Here is an 18,290-nt window from a genome sequence, read left to right as displayed (position 1 = left end):
TATAGAAACCAGAGTTAGGATCATGTCCTCCTTCCTATAGAAACCAGAGTTAGGATCATGTCCTGCTTCCTATAGAAACCAGAGTTAGGATCATCTCCTCCTTCCTATAGAAACCAGAGTTAGGATCATGTCCTCCTTCCTATAGAAACCAGAGTTAGGATCATGTCCTCCTTCCTATAGAAACCAGAGTTAGGATCATGTCCTCACAGTGGTATGAGAAGATGTTAATGACTAGACTATTTAACACAGTGGTTGAGGAGGTGTTAATGACTAGACTATATAACACTGTGGTATGAGGAGGTGTTAATGACTAGACTATTTAACACAGTGGTATGAGAAGATGTTAATGACTAGACTATTTAACACAGTGGTATGAGAAGATGTTAATGACTAGACTATATAACACAGTGGTATGAGAAGGTGTTAATGACTAGACTATTTAACACAGTGGTATGAGAAGATGTTAATGACTAGACTATGTAACACAGTGGTATGAGGAGGTGTTAATTACTAGACTATATAACACAGTGGTATGAGGAGGTGTTAATTACTAGACTATATAACACAGTGGTATGATGAGGTGTTAATGACTAGACTATATAACACAGTGGTATGATGAGGTGTTAATGACTAGACTATATAACACAGTGGTATGAGGAGGTGTTAATGACTAGACTATATAACACAGTGGTTGAGGAGGTGTTAATGACTAGACTATATAACACAGTGGTATGAGGAGGTGTTAATGACTAGACTATGTAACACAGTGGTATGAGGAGGTGTTAATGACTAGACTATATAACACAGTGGTATGAGGAGGTGTTAATGACTAGACTATATAACACAGTGGTATGAGGAGGTGTTAATGACTAGACTATATAACACAGTGGTATGAGGAGGTGTTAATGACTAGACTATATAACACAGTGGTATGAGGAGGTGTTAATGACTAGACTATATAACACAGTGGTATGAGGAGGTGTTAATGACTAGACTATATAACACAGTGGTATGAGGAGGTGTTAATGACTAGACTATATAACACAGTGGTATGAGGAGGTGTTAATGACTAGACTATATAACACAGTGGTATGAGGAGGTGTTAATGACTAGACTATATAACACAGTGGTATGAGGAGGTGTTAATGACTAGACTATATAACACAGTGGTATGAGGAGGTGTTAATGACTAGACTATATAACACAGTGGTATGAGGAGGTGTTAATGACTAGACTATATAACACAGTGGTTGAGGAGAGGGACATAATGAGTAAGATTACATGGACACGGGGTAACCTGATCCCAGATCAGCACTGCTACCCTGAGACAGGAGTCTTATAGACTCTATTAACACTGTGGTATGAGGAGGCCCTTATCCTGAGGAGACTTCAGAAGAGAGGGTAAGAAAGTTTGTAAACTCTCGTGGTCAGTCAGCAGACAGACACAATCATCTACACTAGAGCAGGTCATAGACAGTTCTTCAAAACCAGATGGCTAAACGACAGTACAGCTACTAATCCTGTGAATGCGCTGTGTCATGACTCTCCTGGGTGAGGATCAAAGGCCTCAGATCAGCTTGGCAAATGGCTGACAACAACCAGACCCTCTTACCCACAGAAGAGGGGAGGGGGCTGTGCCAGTCTTGACACCTTAACACTCTGCCATAAATTAGAGAGGGGGATCATCTCTGGCCCTCTAGTATGGTGAAAGGAATGTGCTTTGTCTCCAGAATACTTTTGCCAAAAGTCCAAAAAGTAAACACTGGAACAATATTCCTAATTGTTACATGATTAATTTAACTGAGTAACAATTAAAACATAGTTAGTTGATTCGATAAATAACAGTCATCATATTAATGAAAGTCACGTCACGACAACTGACTGTAAGTAGCTCTGAATAGGAGCGTCTGCTAAATGACCAAAATGTCAATGTACGAGGGGGCCAATGATGTATGGATTAGGGGGGGATTACTGTATACTAAGGAGACCACATAGGAGTGTTCTAAAGTATGTGATCCCTGGCTGTCTGTTTGCTCCTGTCCCTCCCCCAGGCAGTGGCAGTGGGATGCCAGTGGTGCGGAACGCCTGGAAGTTTCTCCTGGGTGCGGTAGCCATCGCCCTGACCACCTCTATGTTCATCGTGTATGCCGTCAAGACCCAGTCCTGGTACAAGCTGCTGTTCAACTACCGGCACCAAGCGGCTGAGAGAGGAGGAGGATGTTAACGTGTTCACTACAGGACGCTACTCAGACGGAGACCAGCGCCCATGGGTTGGATGATGAGGAGGAGGAGGATGGATACATAAAGGACCGCTACATTGAGACTGGGGACTACAAAGACAACACGGAACCCTGTTGGACCCACCATGGAGGTAGCCTGGTCTGTGCTGTCTGTACTGTCTGGCCAACTCCTCTGGTCATTGGCGCATGAGGAGTTGGCCAGACAGCACAAAAAGATCTGAGGCCAGGCTAGTATTGAGGGACCCAGTGTGAAGGCCAGGCTAGTATTGAGGGACCCAGCGTGGAGGCCAGGCTAGTATTGAGGGACCCAGTGTGAAGGCCAGGCTAGTATTGAGGGATCCAGCGTAGAGGCCAGGCTAGTATTGAGGGACCCAGTGTGAAGGCCAGGCTAGTATTGAGGGACCCAGTGTGAAGGCCAGGCTAGTATTGAGGGACCCAGTGTGAAGGCCAGGCTAGTATTGAGGGACCCAGTGTGAAAGCCAGGCTAGTATTGAGGGACCCAGTGTGAAGGCCAGGCTAGTATTGAGGGACCCAGCGTGGAGGCCAGGCTAGTATTGAGGGACCCAGCATGGATGCCAGGCTAGTATTGAGGGACCCAGCGTGGAGGCCAGGCTAGTATTGAGGGACCCAGCGTGGAGGCCAGGCTAGTATTGAGGGACCCAGCATGGCCAGGCTAGTATTGAGGGACCCAGCATGGAAGCCAGGCTAGTATTGAGGGAACAGCGTGGAGGCCAGGCTAGTATTGACGGACCCAGCCTGGAGGCCAGGCTAGTATTGAGGGACCCAGCATGGAGGCTGCTGCAGCAGAAGTTGAGCTGCTCCCAGTCTTTTGTTTGTATCAGGGGTCTCCAACAGGTCAAACATAGTGGAGGTCAGGGGTCTCCAACAGGTCAAACATAGTGGAGGTCAGGGGTCTCCAACAGGTCAAACATAGTGGAGGTCAGGGGTCTCCAACAGGTCAAACATAGTGGAGGTCAGGGGTCTCCAACAGGTCAAACATAGTGGAGGTCAGGGGTCTCCAACAGGTCTTTCATAGTGGAGGTCAGCGGTCTCCAACAGGTCAAACATAGTGGAGGTCAGGGGTCTCCAACAGGTCAAACATAGTGGAGGTCAGGGGTCTCCAACAGGTCTTTCATAGTGGAGGTCAGCGGTCTCCAACAGGTCAAACATAGTGGAGGTCAGGGGTCTCCAACAGGTCAAACATAGTGGAGGTCAGGGGTCTCCAACAGGTCAAACATAGTGGAGGTCAGGGGTCTCCAACAGGTCAAACATAGTGGAGGTCAGGGGTCTCCAACAGGTCTTTCATAGTGGAGGTCAGGGGTCTCCAACAGGTCAAACATAGTGGAGGTCAGGGGTCTCCAACAGGTCAAACATAGTGGAGGTCAGGGGTCTCCAACAGGTCTTTCATAGTGGAGGTCAGCGGTCTCCAACAGGTCAAACATAGTGGAGGTCAGGGGTCTCCAACAGGTCAAACATAGTGGAGGTCAGGGGTCTCCAACAGGTCTTTCATAGTGGAGGTCAGCGGTCTCCAACAGGTCAAACATAGTGGAGGTCAGGGGTCTCCAACAGGTCAAACATAGTGGAGGTCAGGGGTCTCCAACAGGTCAAACATAGTGGAGGTCAGGGGTCTCCAACAGGTCTTTCATAGTGGAGGTCAGGGGTCTCCAACAGGTAGATCGCTAGCTACCAGTAGTTTGCAGGCCACTTATGTGTAGCTCGCCAAACAATTCTTAAAGTACATGCAATTTTCACGTGTTCCACCGCAAACTGTCATAAACAAATATCACAAGTATCAGACACCGCAAGCTCCCAGCTACTATCTAATCAACGCAACATTGACATTATCCCAACTTTGCCGTGAAATGAGTAGCATCAGTACAGAACCATCACTAGACCGGCATGTTAGAAGGCACATTCCTCACACACTAGACGCGCAATTAAAGGGGAATTATACTAAAAAATCTATTTGATCGTTTTCTTCCAGACCTAAAAATGTGATTTAAACATTGACATGGACTCAGAAAATCCAATTTTATTGTTTCTCTATGAACAATTCTAATTTTGAAAGTGAAAAAAAAAAAAGAACTAATCTCATACCAATGAAAACATACTTTGGGGAAAATAAAACATAATTTGGGGAAAAAAATCTCAATTTTATAGGGCCCCCTTAAGAGTTGTCTATTAACCATTACTGTACCAGGTATATTGACAGAAAACAGTACTTTCTCTTGTACACTAAGGACACGGGGAAGAGTGGCAGGGGAGAGGAGAAGAGGTCCTCTGTAGCTTAGCTGGTAGAGCACGGCGCTTGTAACGCCAAGGGTAGTGGGTTCGATCCCCGGGACCACCCATACGTAAAAATGTATGCACGCATGACTGTAAGTCGCTTTGGATAAAAGCGTCTGCTAAATGGCATATTATTATTATTATTATTATTAAGAGAACAATGTTACTACTTGAAAAAGCTAGAAAATAATGAGTAGCTCTCACGCTAGAAAAGGTTGGAGACCCCTGGTGTAGGTAGTGTTGGAGACCCCTGGTGTAGGTAGTGTTGGAGACCCCTGGTGTAGGTAGAAAGGTTGGAGACCCCTGGTGTAGGTAGTGTTGGAGACCCCTGGTGTAGGTAGAAAGGTTGGAGACCCCTGGTGTAGGTAGTGTTGGAGACCCCTGGTGTAGGTAGTGTTGGAGTCCCCTGGTGTAGGTAGTGTTGGAGACCCCTGGTGTAGGTAGTGTTGGAGACCCCTGGTGTAGGTAGTGTTGGAGACCCCTGGTGTAGGTAGTGTTGGAGACCCCTGGTGTAGGTAGTCAACGTTTTGTCATATTAAATAAATATTTGAGTACTTACTCCCGTCTTTCTGTGAATATGACATCCATGCTTTGAGCCTCTCTGTCGTTCTGTGCTTTCAGCTACACAAACATAGTGTGCAAACAGTTAGGGTTAGGACTGAATGAATAAACGTATCCTATCTTGTAGATAATGAATGTACAAAACAGTGCGCTAAATGATCAAAACTAATCACCATATTGAAGTCATTTATGACTTCCTCCATCTCAGTGTTGGTGTTCAACTTGTCAACTAGCTGAAATTCAAAAAGGTAACAGCGGTATTAGTACATCCTAATGTGATCCATATAACTCATCAACTCGTAGTTAATAATAATATAATATCTTCTTCATATGTCCCTTACCATATTGTAATCTGCCAGCTGTCCCTGTAAATCCTTCAGTTCACCAGCAAGTCCTTCTGCTCTGCAGGGGATAAAACAACCGGACCATTAGAGACCATCCACATTTGTTATTTATTTAACCTTTATTTAACTAGGCAAGTCAGTTAAGTGGTCCTCTGTAGCTCAATTGGTAGAGCATGGCGCTTGTAACGCCAGGGTAGTGGGTTCAATCCCCGGGATACACCCATACATAAAAAATGTATGCCGCTTTGGATAAAAGCGTCTGCTAAATGGCATATTATTATTATTAAGAACAAATTCTTATTTACAATGACGGTCTACACCGGCCAAACCCGGACGACGCTGGGCCAATTGTGCGCCGCCCTATGGGACTCCCAATCACGGCCCGGTTGTGATACAGCCTGGAATCGAACCAGGGGGTCTGTAGTGACGCCTCAAGCACTGAGATGCAGTTCCTTAGACCACTGCGCCACTCGGGAGCCCACATACACCTTGGATGATGAGAACATGAGAACCAATTGATGATAAAAAACTAAAAGTGTCTCTGAGTTGTCTATAAAAAAACTACTGAAAGCCTATTTGTTCACTATGTATTTCCTAGCCAATGACCTTACCTTTTCTCATAGGAGAGGTAAACAGAGTTCTCCTGATTGAAGTTGTCGATCTCCTTCTGCAGTTTGCTGGTCTCTGTCGTCAGTTCATTGATCTTACTCCTGTTGAGATACATTGAAGACCATGTTCACTGTTGTGAACAGATAAGCACAGGAAGATACAGTATAGACCGCCTGGAGCTACATGTTCTGCTATGCCTTACCTGAGGAGGCCAAGGTAGTAGGATTTATCCAGAATCTGCCTCTGAGGTCCTGGAAAATAAGAGAGAAATCTCACGTCATGACAGACAGACAGAAAATAATTAGTGTGCAATACAACTTCCGATACCAAAATCACCTCATTAAGTTGTGTTTTATATGGAGGTCCTAAACAGTTGAATGTATATATTTTAACAGAGAGGGAGTGAAGAACATATTTTGGGGAGTGATGTCTGAGGACAGATTTGACTGGTGAATACAATGAGTGTACAAAACATTAAGAACACCTGCTCTTTCCATGACATAGACTGATCAGGTGAGTCCAGGTGAAAGCTAAGATCCCTTATTGATGTCTGAGTCCAGGTGAAAGCTATGATCCCTTATTGATGTCACTTGTTAATTCCACTTCAATCAGTGTACATGAAGGGGAGGAGACAGGTTAAAGAAGGATTTTAAAGCCTTGAGACAACTGAGACATGGATTGTGTATGTGTGCCATTCAGAGGGTGAATGGGCAAGACAGAAGATTTAAGTGCCTTTGAACGGGGTATGGTAGTAGGTGCCAGGCGCAGCGGTTTGTGTGTCAAGAACTGCAACGTTGCTGGGTTTTTCACACTCAACAGTTTCCCGTGTATCAAAGGACATCCAGCCAACTTGACACAACTGTGGGAACATCTTTTAGTCAACATGAGTCAGCATCCCTGTGGAACGCTTTCGACAACATGTAGAGTCGATGCCCTGACGAATTGAGGCTGTTCTGAGGGCAAAAGGGGGTGCAATCCAATATAATGTTCTGTCCACTCAGTGTATATTACAGGTGAATAATACAGGTAAATAATACAGGAGAATATTACAGCTGAATAATACAGGTGAATAATACAGGTGTATAATACAGGTGAATAATACAGGTAACTATTACAGGAGAATATTACAGCTGAATAATACAGGTAAATATTACAGGTGAATAATACAGGTAAATATTACAGCTGAATAATACAGGTGAATAATACAGGTGAATATTACAGCTGAATAATACAAGTGACTATTACAGGTGAATAATACAGGTGAATAATACAGGTGAATAATACAGGTGACTATTACAGGTGAATATTACAGCTGAATAATACAGGTAAATATTACAGGTGAATAAAACAGGTGAATAATACAGGTAAATATTACAGCTGAATAATACAGGTAAATATTACAGGTGAATAATATAGGTGACTATTACAGGTGAATAATACAGGTGACTATTACAGGTGAATAATACAGGTGAATAATATAGGTGAATAATACAGCTGAACAATACAGGTGAATAATACAGGTGACTATTACAGGTTAATAATACAGCCAAATAATACAGGTAAATATTACAGGTGACTATTACAGGTGAATAATACAGGTGACTATTACAGGTGAATACTACAGGTGAATAATACAGATGAATAATACAGGTGAATAATACAGGTGACTATTACAGGTTATTATTACAGGTGAATACTACAGGTGAATACTACAGGTTATTATTACAGGTGAATACTACAGGTTATTATTACAGGTGAATACTACAGGTTATTATTACAGGTTATTATTACAGGTGAATACTACAGGTGAATACTACAGGTTATTATTACAGGTGAATACTACAGGTTATTATTACAGGTGAATACTACAGGTTATTATTACAGGTGAACACTACAGGTTATTATTACAGGTTATTATTACAGGTGAATACTACAGGTTATTATTACAGGTAAATACTACAGGTTATTATCACAGGTGAATACTACAGGTTATTATTACAGGCGAATACTACAGGTTATTATTACAGGTGAATACTACAGGTTATTATTACAGGTGAATACTACAGGTTATTATTACAGGTGAACACTACAGGTTATTATTACAGGTGAACACTACAGGTTATTATTACAGTTGAACACTACAGGTTATTATTACAGGTGAACACTACAGGTTATTATTACAGGTGAACACTACAGGTTATTATTACAGGTGAACACTACAGGTTATTATTACAGGTAAATACTACAGGTTAATATTAAAGGTAAATACTACAGGTTATTATTACAGGTGAATACTACAGGTTATTATTACAGGTGAATACTACAGGTTATTATTACAGGTGAATACTACAGGTGAATACTACAGGTTATTATTACAGGTGAATACTACAGGTTATTATTACAGGTGAATACTACAGGTTATTATTACAGGTGAATACTACAGGTTATTATTACAGGTGAATACTAGGTTATTATTACATGTGAATACTACAGGTTATTATTACATGTGAATACTACAGGTTATTATTACATGTGAATACTACAGGTTATTATTACAGGTGAATACTACAGGTTATTATTACAGGTGAATACTACAGGTTATTATTACAGGTGAATAATACAGGTTATTATTATAGGTGAATACTACAGGTTATTATTACAGGTGAATACTAGGTTATTATTACATGTGAATACTACAGGTTATTATTACATGTGAATACTACAGGTTATTATTACATGTGAATATTACAGGTTATTATTATAGGTGAATACTACAGGTTATTATTACAGGTGAATACTACAGGTTATTATTACAGGTGAATAATACAGGTTATTATTACAGGTGAATACTACAGGTTATTACTACAGGTGAATACTACAGGTTATTATCACAGGTGAATACTACAGGTTATTATCACAGGTGAATACTACAGGTTATTATTACAGGTTATTATTACAGGTGAATACTACAGGTTATTATTACAGGTGAATACTACAGGTTATTATTACAGGTGAATACTACAGGTTATTATTACAGGTGAATACTACAGGTTATTATTACAGGTGAATACTACAGGTTATGATTACAGGTGAATACTACAGGTTATTATTACAGGTGAATACTACAGGTTATTATTACAGGTGAACACTACAGGTTATTATTACAGGTGAACACTACAGGTTATTATTACAGGTGAACACTACAGGTTATTATTACAGTTGAACACTACAGGTTATTATTACAGGTGAACACTACAGGTTATTATTACAGGTGAACACTACAGGTTATTATTACAGGTGAACACTACAGGTTATTATTACAGGTGAATACTACAGGTGAATACTACAGGTTATTATTACAGGTGAATACTACAGGTTATTATTACAGGTGAATACTACAGGTTATGATTACAGGTGAATACTACAGGTTATTATTACAGGTGAATACTACAGGTTATTATTACAGGTGAATACTACAGGTTATTATTACAGGTTATTATTACAGGTGAATACTACAGGTTATTATTACAGGTTATTATTACAGGTTATTATTACAGGTACTACTGTACCCTTCATGCCAGTCTTCATGCCGCTCAGGCCCTGCTGGGTGACTGGCCGGTCGGCCACTTTGATTTGAGCAGAGAGAACGCCAGAGGTCCCTAGGGCTCCTCCTTTGGTTCCAGGACGCCCAGTTCCCGGCACCATCTACACATTACACACAAGACAAGGACACATTATTCAATATAGAAATGCTGCTTAGATTCCACTTTAAACAAACTAGAAAAGGCTTTACGAAGTGATGGAACATGCCTCGTCGTAAACTTTAGAACTGCCACAAGGATTGTAACAGCCTAGTAACGGGGGGCGCAAAATTTGATTTGATTTGCCTAGCTAACATCATTATGAAGTATCAAATCATGAACGCACATTGCTTACGCCAACTAGTCGTATTTTTGGTTGGTGCAACAGGTGTAAATTCGGACACCAACTAGTGCAACCGGCCCCAGAATACCTAACCCTGGGATATAGTTGTATTTTTCAGCGGGACAATTACTTAAATGTTAATGCTTAAGACACACCAGAATGGCTTTCAAGAGGTATTCAGTGTTCCTGAGGGGTCCAGTCTCAGTCCTGACTTACAGTGCATTCGGAAAGTATCCAGACCCCTTGACTTTTTCCACATTGTTACGTTACAGCCTTATTCTAAAATGGATTCAATCGTTTCCCCCCATCATCAATCTACACACAATACCCCATAATGACAAAGCAAAAACAGGTTTTTAGAAATGTTTGCAAATGTATTAAAAATAAAAAACGGGAATATCACATTTACAGAAGTATTCAGACCATTTACTCAGTACTTTGTTGAAGCACCTTTGGCAGCGATTACAGCCTTGAGTCTTCTTGGGTATGACGCTACAAGCTTGGCACACCTGTATTTGGGGAGTTTCTCCCATTCTTCTCTGCAGATCCTCTCATGCTCTGTCAGGTTGGATGTGGAGCGTCGCTGCACAGCTATTTTCAAGTCTCTCCAGAGATGTTCGATCGGGTTCAAGTCCGGGCTCTGGCTGGGCCACTCAAGGACATTCAGAGACTTGTCCCGAAGCCACTCCTGCGTTGTCTTGGCTGTGTGCTTAGGGTCGTTGTCGTGTTGGAAGGTGAACCTTCACCCCAGTCTGAGGTCGTGAGCACTCTGGAGCAGGTTTTCATCAAGGATCTCTCTGTACTTTGCTCTGTTCATCTTTCCCTCGATCCTGACTAGTCTCCCAGTCACTGCCGCTGAAAAACATCCCCACAGCATGATGCTGCCACCACCATGCTTCAGCTCTAGGAAGAGTCTTGGTGGTTCCAAACTTCTTCCATTGAAGAATGATGGAGGCCACTGTGTTCTTGGGGACCTTCAATGCTGCACATTTCTTTGGGTACCCTTCCCCAGATCTGTGCCTCGACACAATCCTGTCTCGGAGCTCTACGGAGAATTCCTTCGACCTCATGGCTTGGTTTTTGTTCTGACATGCACTGTCAACTGTGGGACCTTATACAGACAGGTGTGTGCCTTTCCAAATCCTGTCCAATCAATTGAATTTACCACAGGTGGACTGCAATCAAGTTGTAGAAACATCTCAAGGATGATCATTGGAAACAGGATACACCCGAGCTCAATTTCAAGTGTCATAGCAAACGGTCTGAATACTTATGTACATTTTGAAAAACCTGTTTTCGCTTTGTCATTATGGGGTATTGTGTGTAGATTGATGAGGAAAATGTTTTATTTAATCCATTTCAGAATAAGGCTGTAATGTAACAAAATGTGGGAAAAGTCAAGGGGTCTGAATATTTTCCGAATGCACTGTAAATCTGCTTAGAAATCAGAGACAAGGTTTGAATATTGGTGTCCATCAATAATTCTCAACTAAATTTACTGAGCTTGAGAAATTCTGACAAAAACAAATGGATATATGTTGCGCAGAGTTGGTAGGATCGTTTTCAAAGTGATTTTCAGCTGTATTTTCTGCCAAAGGTGCTTGCACAAAGTATTAACTCTGAGGTGTGAAGAAATATGCAATCAAGACATCTTTGTTTATATATTTTTAGAACACTTTCTATACTTTTTCTTTTACTTTGAAAATGTGGCGCAGGATGTGTAGATCAGTAGGGGAAAAATGTCAATTGAATCCCTTTTTAGATTTAATTTTATGCCAGCGAAATGTGATAACAAGGGGTGTGCAGACTTTCACTGTTTGTCCATACGCTACAGAAGGTGTGTAAAGGGTGATGATAGTTAGTCAGGGATCTGCAAGAAAAACATCAAAACTGTGACTTGGCTTTACCCCAGTTCCGACCCTAATGGCTGTGGGTGGAGGTCTGACGGCGGTTGGAAGTCTCCCAGTCCCTGGTACTAGAGACCCCCGACTCATCGGTCTACCTGAGGGTAGCCTCTGGCTCGCCATCTCTTCACTGGTTTTCCCTCCTCTCCACAAAATCCTACAGGAGAAAATCAGTCGTTCAACGACAAACAACTGCCCGGTGGAGTAACGTCAGGAAAGCTATACTAAACCTACGTAGGTTGATTAAAAAAACGTAAAAACGTGTTAGCTAGCTAGGCTAATGTTAGCTGGACGTTGCTAGCTAGTTTGCTAATAAAACCGTTGTCTCGGCAATTTCTAGGTAGCCCAAAAATGCCTAATATAAGTGTACCAACTTACCTCGTGTTTTGTATAGGCGTCAAACCGCTCAATCTGACTGACTGTAATTTGATTGTTTGTACTTTTGTTGTAGCTAGCAAGCTACCAGTACACTTCTTTTGACGTTACCACAGCAACCAACCATTATCGCGAGACTTTGGGGGAAATCTCTGAGAAGTGGAATCCCTCTGCAAAACCCTGCCCCTCGTGACCACTAACAAATCTGAGCCATTCTTCTTCAGTCCAGTGGAGGGCGCAACAAGTCTACATTTTGTATATTGCCTCTAATGTATGAGGGCGAGGGTTTAAAAAACTACTGCGCATGTACGTGCACTGTGCTCCGTCATCCAGTGGGGTAATCGTCTTCCTCTTTGGAGAGTGGGTTGTGTAGAAAACTTCGCCTGCCTGCTTATGCATTGGATTTGATTATATTTGTGTTTCGGTCCTCGGTATGGACTCTCAAAAAGTAAGTGCACCCGGCGTATTATGAACCGATATCGATGATGATTCAGTCGTCAGCTGTGCATGCCAGCTGTGCACCGTTAGTCAAAGCGATAGTTGTATGTAACGAGACGATCTTGCTATGAACGATCGAAAGGAAATCCAACATTAGTTCAACGTTCCGTTATTTTCGTTATTTTGTCATTGTTTATCACCAATATGCGTGATGTTTTAGTGCTGGAAACATGTTCACATTCGCTCTGTTGCTTATGAAGAATCTGTTGACTTGGAAACTAGATATGTTCTTATACAATGTTTCTTTCGAACGTTTCCTCCTTATGGGTATTCTCCAATGACTGGTATTCACACATCTTTCCTGTGACAGTGACAGTTCCTCTACCCATCAATGATTTGACACATTTGACATTGATCTTGTTATTGAATATGATGAGGTGCACTTCTGTAAAGTAATTCACTTCCTACTTGCTATTGTGGTTTTGACAGTCACAGCAGGTGTCAAAGTCATTCATTTCTTTATTATACAGCTTTGCCTGTCCTATAGGCTATTGGTTTATTTGTCTGCCACTTTAGATCAGACAGTCTGTTATTGCAACAACAACAAAACATCATATCATTATAAAGTGAATATTTGTGGTTACACGCCTTTCATGGACTTGTCGTGTTTTTGAAGTCATGAAAAAAGAAACATTATATTTGTTATGAAGTGTCACACACATTGCTTTAAGTCTGTTGTCAAGGGCCTATAGCAACAGGATGATCTTATCGTTTGGCCTTGTTTTCTGTTTGTTATCAGCATTACTAGGGGGTGACTATCAAACAGGAAAATGACCCATAGGGCTACCTCTCCTTTGTACTGAATAAATGGAGGAGAATATATAGCCTTTAGCACGTGCTGTCAATCTAAGCTTATTCTAAGTCTATTACTGAGTCAGAGAGAGAGAGAGACAGACAGACAGAGAGAGAGAGAGAGGTCACACCAGTGGTACAGGTCTATTATAACCCTCAGTCAGAGAGGAGAGGAGTGACGTCATTCTGAAAGGAACAGTGACACTCAAGAAGGAAGTGGCACTAGTAGGGAGCCAGCACCTCAGACAGACAGACGGGAAGGCAGACAGACAGACAGGAAGGCAGACAGACGGGAAGGCAGACAGACAGACGGGAAGGCAGGCAGACAGACAGACGGGAAGGCAGACAGACAGACGGGACGGCAGACAGACGGGAAGGCAGGCAGACAGACAGACAGACGGGAAGGCAGGCAGACATACGGGAAGGCAGGCAGACAGACAGACAGACGGGAAGGCAGGCAGACAGACAGACGGGAAGGGAGGCAGACAGACAGACGGGAAGGCAGGCAGACAGACAGACAGACGGGAAGGCAGACAGACAGACAGACAGACGGGAAGGCAGGCAGACGGACAGGCAGACGGGAAGGCAGGCAGGCAGGTAGACGGACAGACAGACAGACAGACAGACGGGAAGGCAGGCAGACGGACAAACAGACAGACGGGATGGCAGGCAGACGGACAGACAGATGGGAAGGCAGGCATACGGACATTATATTTGCAATCATATTCTGACTTTACAACATTAATCCATTTGAATGACTATTTTTAAAAAGTAATTGTCAATCTCCAGTAGAAGCCATTACAGTTCGATTTGGCTGGGGTTTGAGTTAGTCGTTCATCAATGTTTTGTACGTTTTGTTTAGTTGAGCACTGCAGAGTAGTGTCCAGTAAAGGACTATCATACAGTCATGCACCTCTAGTTTCAGATGTTTGAATTGAATCAAACCACCTTTCCCTCCTTCCACTTGACTTTTTAAACCAACTCACCATGTTTGAGCGTGTTTTACAGTGGAGTATCCATTGGGCTGAACAGAATGCAACTGAAATAGATATAGGCCCGAGGCCAGCATTGAGTTGACATGTGTTTCCTAGGTAAGGGCCTGTGCTGTGGTTACAGTATCGAGTCCAACACTACTGGTAGTGACAACAGCTCAAATGAGTAGTATTTCTAGTTACAGCATAAAAACGACTAGTAGACTGTTTCTAAGTACTGCAGATCCTGCTCTTTTTAGAGCCAATCTGCTTTAGAGCTTACACGTCAAACATCCTTCCTCCAAAGGACCCTCCATAGCTTACTGGATGTTGTTCTTCCATTGAATTTATTTTCTAAATTTAGGAAAAGATCAATACATTTTTTTAAAAACTTTTTTTTGAAGTTCCTCAAACTACTATTGGGCTAAGGGTGAAAAATAGTGCACTATATATACGGAATAGATAGGGTGGCATTTGGGACACAGCCCAGGGGAACGACCGCAGAGGGGTTTGCTGTGTATCTCTACTGTGTAATAGCCTGTTGAGAGGAGTAGGCTTTAAGTCCTGTTAAACCCCCTCCCTTTGTAGCTGACGCTGATCTGCTGCGGCAGGTAGCTTAGTGGGTAAGAGCGTTGTGCCAGTAACCGAAAGGTCGCTGGTTCTAATCCCCGAGCCGACTAGGTGAAAAATCAGTCGATGTGCCCATGAGCAAGGCACTTAACCCTAATTGCTCCTGTAAGTCGCTCTGGATAAGAGCGTCTGCTAAAATGACTAAAATGTCAAATGTTATGTGGAGGCCTACAAGCTTCTGCTACAACATGGTTATGGAACCTCATGTTCATCTCACTGAGTTTGTTGTTGTCAATTAGCATGGGGTTATCTATCGGGTGGGTTGGATGGGTAGGCTATAGCCTAACTTTAAACAATATGGGGAACATTACACCTATCCTCTCAGAGGGCACAGAGAAAGTCCTACTGTACTGCCCCAACTGTCATATCCTCTCAGGGGGCACAGAGAAAGTCCTACTGTACTGCCCCAACTGTCATATCCTCTCAGAGGGCACAGAGAAAGTCCTACTGTACTGCCCCAACTGTCATATCCTCTCAGGGGGCACAGAGAAAGTCCTACTGTACTGCCCCAACTGTCATATCCTCTCAGAGGGCACAGAGAAAGTCCTACTGTACTGCCCCAACTGTCATATCCTCTCAGAGGGCACAGAGAAAGTCCTACTGTACTGCCCCAACTGTCATATCCTCTCAGGGGGCACAGAGAAAGTCCTACTGTACTGCCCCAACTGTCATATCCTCTCAGGGGGCACAGAGAAAGTCCTACTGTACTGCCCCAACTGTCATATCCTCTCAGAGGGCACAGAGAAAGTCCTACTGTACTGCCCCAACTGTCATATCCTCTCAGAGGGCACAGAGAAAGTCCTACTGTACTGCCCCAACTGTCATATCCTCTCAGAGGGCACAGAGAAAGTCCTACTGTACTGCCCCAACTGTCATATCCTCTCAGGGGGCACAGAGAAAGTCCTACTGTACTGCCCCAACTGTCATATCCTCTCAGGGGGCACAGAGAAAGTCCTACTGTACTGCCCCAACTGTCATATCCTCTCAGGGGGCACAGAGAAAGTCCTACTGTACTGCCCCAACTGTCATATCCTCTCAGGGGGCACAGAGAAAGTCCTACTGTACTGCCCCAACTGTCATATCCTCTCAGGGGGCACAGAGAAAGTCCTACTGTACTGCCCCAACTGTCATATCCTCTCAGAGGGCACAGAGAAAGTCCTACTGTACTGCCCCAACTGTCATATCCTCTCAGGGGGCACAGAGAAAGTCCTACTGTACTGCCCCAACTGTCATATCCTCTCAGGGGGCACAGAGAAAGTCCTACTGTACTGCCCCAACTGTCATATCCTCTCAGGGGGCACAGAGAAAGTCCTACTGTACTGCCCCAACTGTCATATCCTCTCAGGGGGCACAGAGAAAGTCCTACTGTACTGCCCCAACTGTCATATCCTCTCAGGGGGCACAGAGAAAGTCCTACTGTACTGCCCCAACTGTCATATCCTCTCAGGGGGCACAGAGAAAGTCCTACTGTACTGCCCCAACTGTCATATCCTCTCAGGGGACACAGAGAAAGTCCTACTGTACTGCCCCAACTGTCATATCCTCTCAGGGGGCACAGAGAAAGTCCTACTGTACTGCCCCAACTGTCATATCCTCTCAGAGGGCACAGAGAAAGTCCTACTGTACTGCCCCAACTGTCATATCCTCTCAGAGGGCACAGAGAAAGTCCTACTGTACTGCCCCAACTGTCATATCCTCTCAGAGGGCACAGAGAAAGTCCTACTGTACTGCCCCAACTGTCATATCCTCTCAGGGGGCACAGAGAAAGTCCTACTGTACTGCCCCAACTGTCATATCCTCTCAGGTCTACTTAGTGCCTAGGGGTTAGGGACCAGGGGATGGGGTCTATAGCAGAGGTCAGATCAGAAAACATGAAGATATTGACCCGTGTGCACGTTATATATATTCTTTCAATAATCTGTCGGTGGTGTCATGCAGCAGCTTTAAATAGAAGTGAAGCCCAATCCTCCAATCTGCCTAATCGTGTTGTGTTGCTCAGTTGCACGGTCGCGCGTTCGGCCGGTCGGTCCCCCCCCGGGAACTAACAGACATCTGTCAACATTCACAGGATATAGAGGAACATACAGAAACACAAACATTTCTGTACACTGTCCAAGACAATACACATACACAGTACTCTATCTACACTGAGTGGACAAAACATTATGAACACCTTCCTAATATTGAGTTGCACCCCCCTTTTGCCCTCAGAACAGCCTCAATTCGTCGGGGCATTGGACTCTACAAGGTGTCGAAAGCGTTCCACAGGGATGCTGGCCCATGTTGACTCCAATGCGTTCCACAGTTGTGCCACCTTTGGGTGGTGGACCATTCTTGACACACACGGGAAACTGTTGGGGGTGAAACACCCAGCAGCGTTGCAGTTCTTGACACACTCAAACCGGTGCGCCTGGCACCTACTTCCATACGCCGTTCAAAGGCACTTAAATATTTTGTCTTGCCCATTCACCCTCTGAATGGCACACATACACAATCCATGTCTCAGTTGTCTCAAGGCTTAAAAATCCTTCTTTAACCCGTCTCCTCCCCTTCACCTACCCTGATTAAAGTGGAATTAACAAGTGACATCAATAAGGGATCATAGCTTTCACCTGGATTCACCTGATCAGTCTATGTCATGGAAAGAGCAGGTGTTCTTAATGTTTTGTACACTCGGTGTATAATGTATATCTTATTGTACAGTGGATATCTGAAAGTACTGTAGTTGGAAACGGAACTGAGGCAATGGCTCCTTGGAGTCAGTGGGTTCTTTTATATCTATGATTCTGTTTGTCCTGTTCAATGTATAGCCTGGTATTTAGGTGTTATGTTTGTCCTGTTCAATGTATAGCCTGGTATTTAGGTGTTATGTTTGTCCTGTTCAATGTATAGCCTGGTATTTAGGTGTTATGTTTGTCCTGTTCAATGTATAGCCTGGTATTTAGGTGTTATGTTTGTCCTGTTCAATGTATAGCCTGGTATTTAGGTGTTATGTTTGTCCTGTTCAATGTATAGCCTGGTATTTAGGTGTTATGTTTGTCCTGTTCAATGTATAGCCTGGTATTTAGGTGTTATATGTTTGTCCTGTTCAATGTATAGCCTGGTATTTAGGTGTTATGTTTGTCCTGTTCAATGTATAGCCTGGTATTTAGGTGT

General features: G+C 43.2%; 2 protein-coding genes across 2 annotated transcripts in view; one reads left to right on the top strand and one right to left on the bottom strand.

The window, feature by feature from the left end:
* LOC311135792 (intraflagellar transport protein 74 homolog) overlaps window positions 1–12,376 on the bottom strand; it is a 60,202-nt gene extending 47,826 nt beyond the window's left edge. Inside the window, exons 1-8 of the mRNA XM_084169834.1 lie at window positions 12,247–12,376; window positions 11,872–12,025; window positions 9,610–9,745; window positions 6,243–6,291; window positions 6,043–6,141; window positions 5,429–5,489; window positions 5,261–5,320; window positions 5,086–5,147 (exon numbers count right to left, since the gene is read on the bottom strand). Of these exons, the coding sequence (XP_084025960.1) occupies window positions 5,086–5,147; window positions 5,261–5,320; window positions 5,429–5,489; window positions 6,043–6,141; window positions 6,243–6,291; window positions 9,610–9,745; window positions 11,872–11,991 (587 nt within the window). The 5' untranslated portion in view covers window positions 11,992–12,025; window positions 12,247–12,376. The remainder of the gene's footprint in view (window positions 1–5,085; window positions 5,148–5,260; window positions 5,321–5,428; window positions 5,490–6,042; window positions 6,142–6,242; window positions 6,292–9,609; window positions 9,746–11,871; window positions 12,026–12,246) is intronic.
* Window positions 12,377–12,602: 226 nt separating this feature from the next.
* Window positions 12,603–18,290, top strand: part of LOC311136531 (FSD1-like protein) — a 66,502-nt gene continuing 60,814 nt past the window's right edge. The window contains exon 1 of the mRNA XM_084170693.1: window positions 12,603–12,691. Within this exon, the coding sequence (XP_084026819.1) occupies window positions 12,677–12,691 (15 nt within the window). The 5' untranslated portion in view covers window positions 12,603–12,676. The remainder of the gene's footprint in view (window positions 12,692–18,290) is intronic.

The sequence above is a fragment of the Coregonus lavaretus genome, assembly GCF_964263955.1.
Source record: "Coregonus lavaretus genome assembly, chromosome: 10".
Taxonomy (NCBI): Eukaryota; Metazoa; Chordata; class Actinopteri; order Salmoniformes; family Salmonidae; genus Coregonus; species Coregonus lavaretus.
Note: the sequence above shows the minus strand (reverse complement) of the source record. Positions and strands in the feature narration are given on the sequence as shown.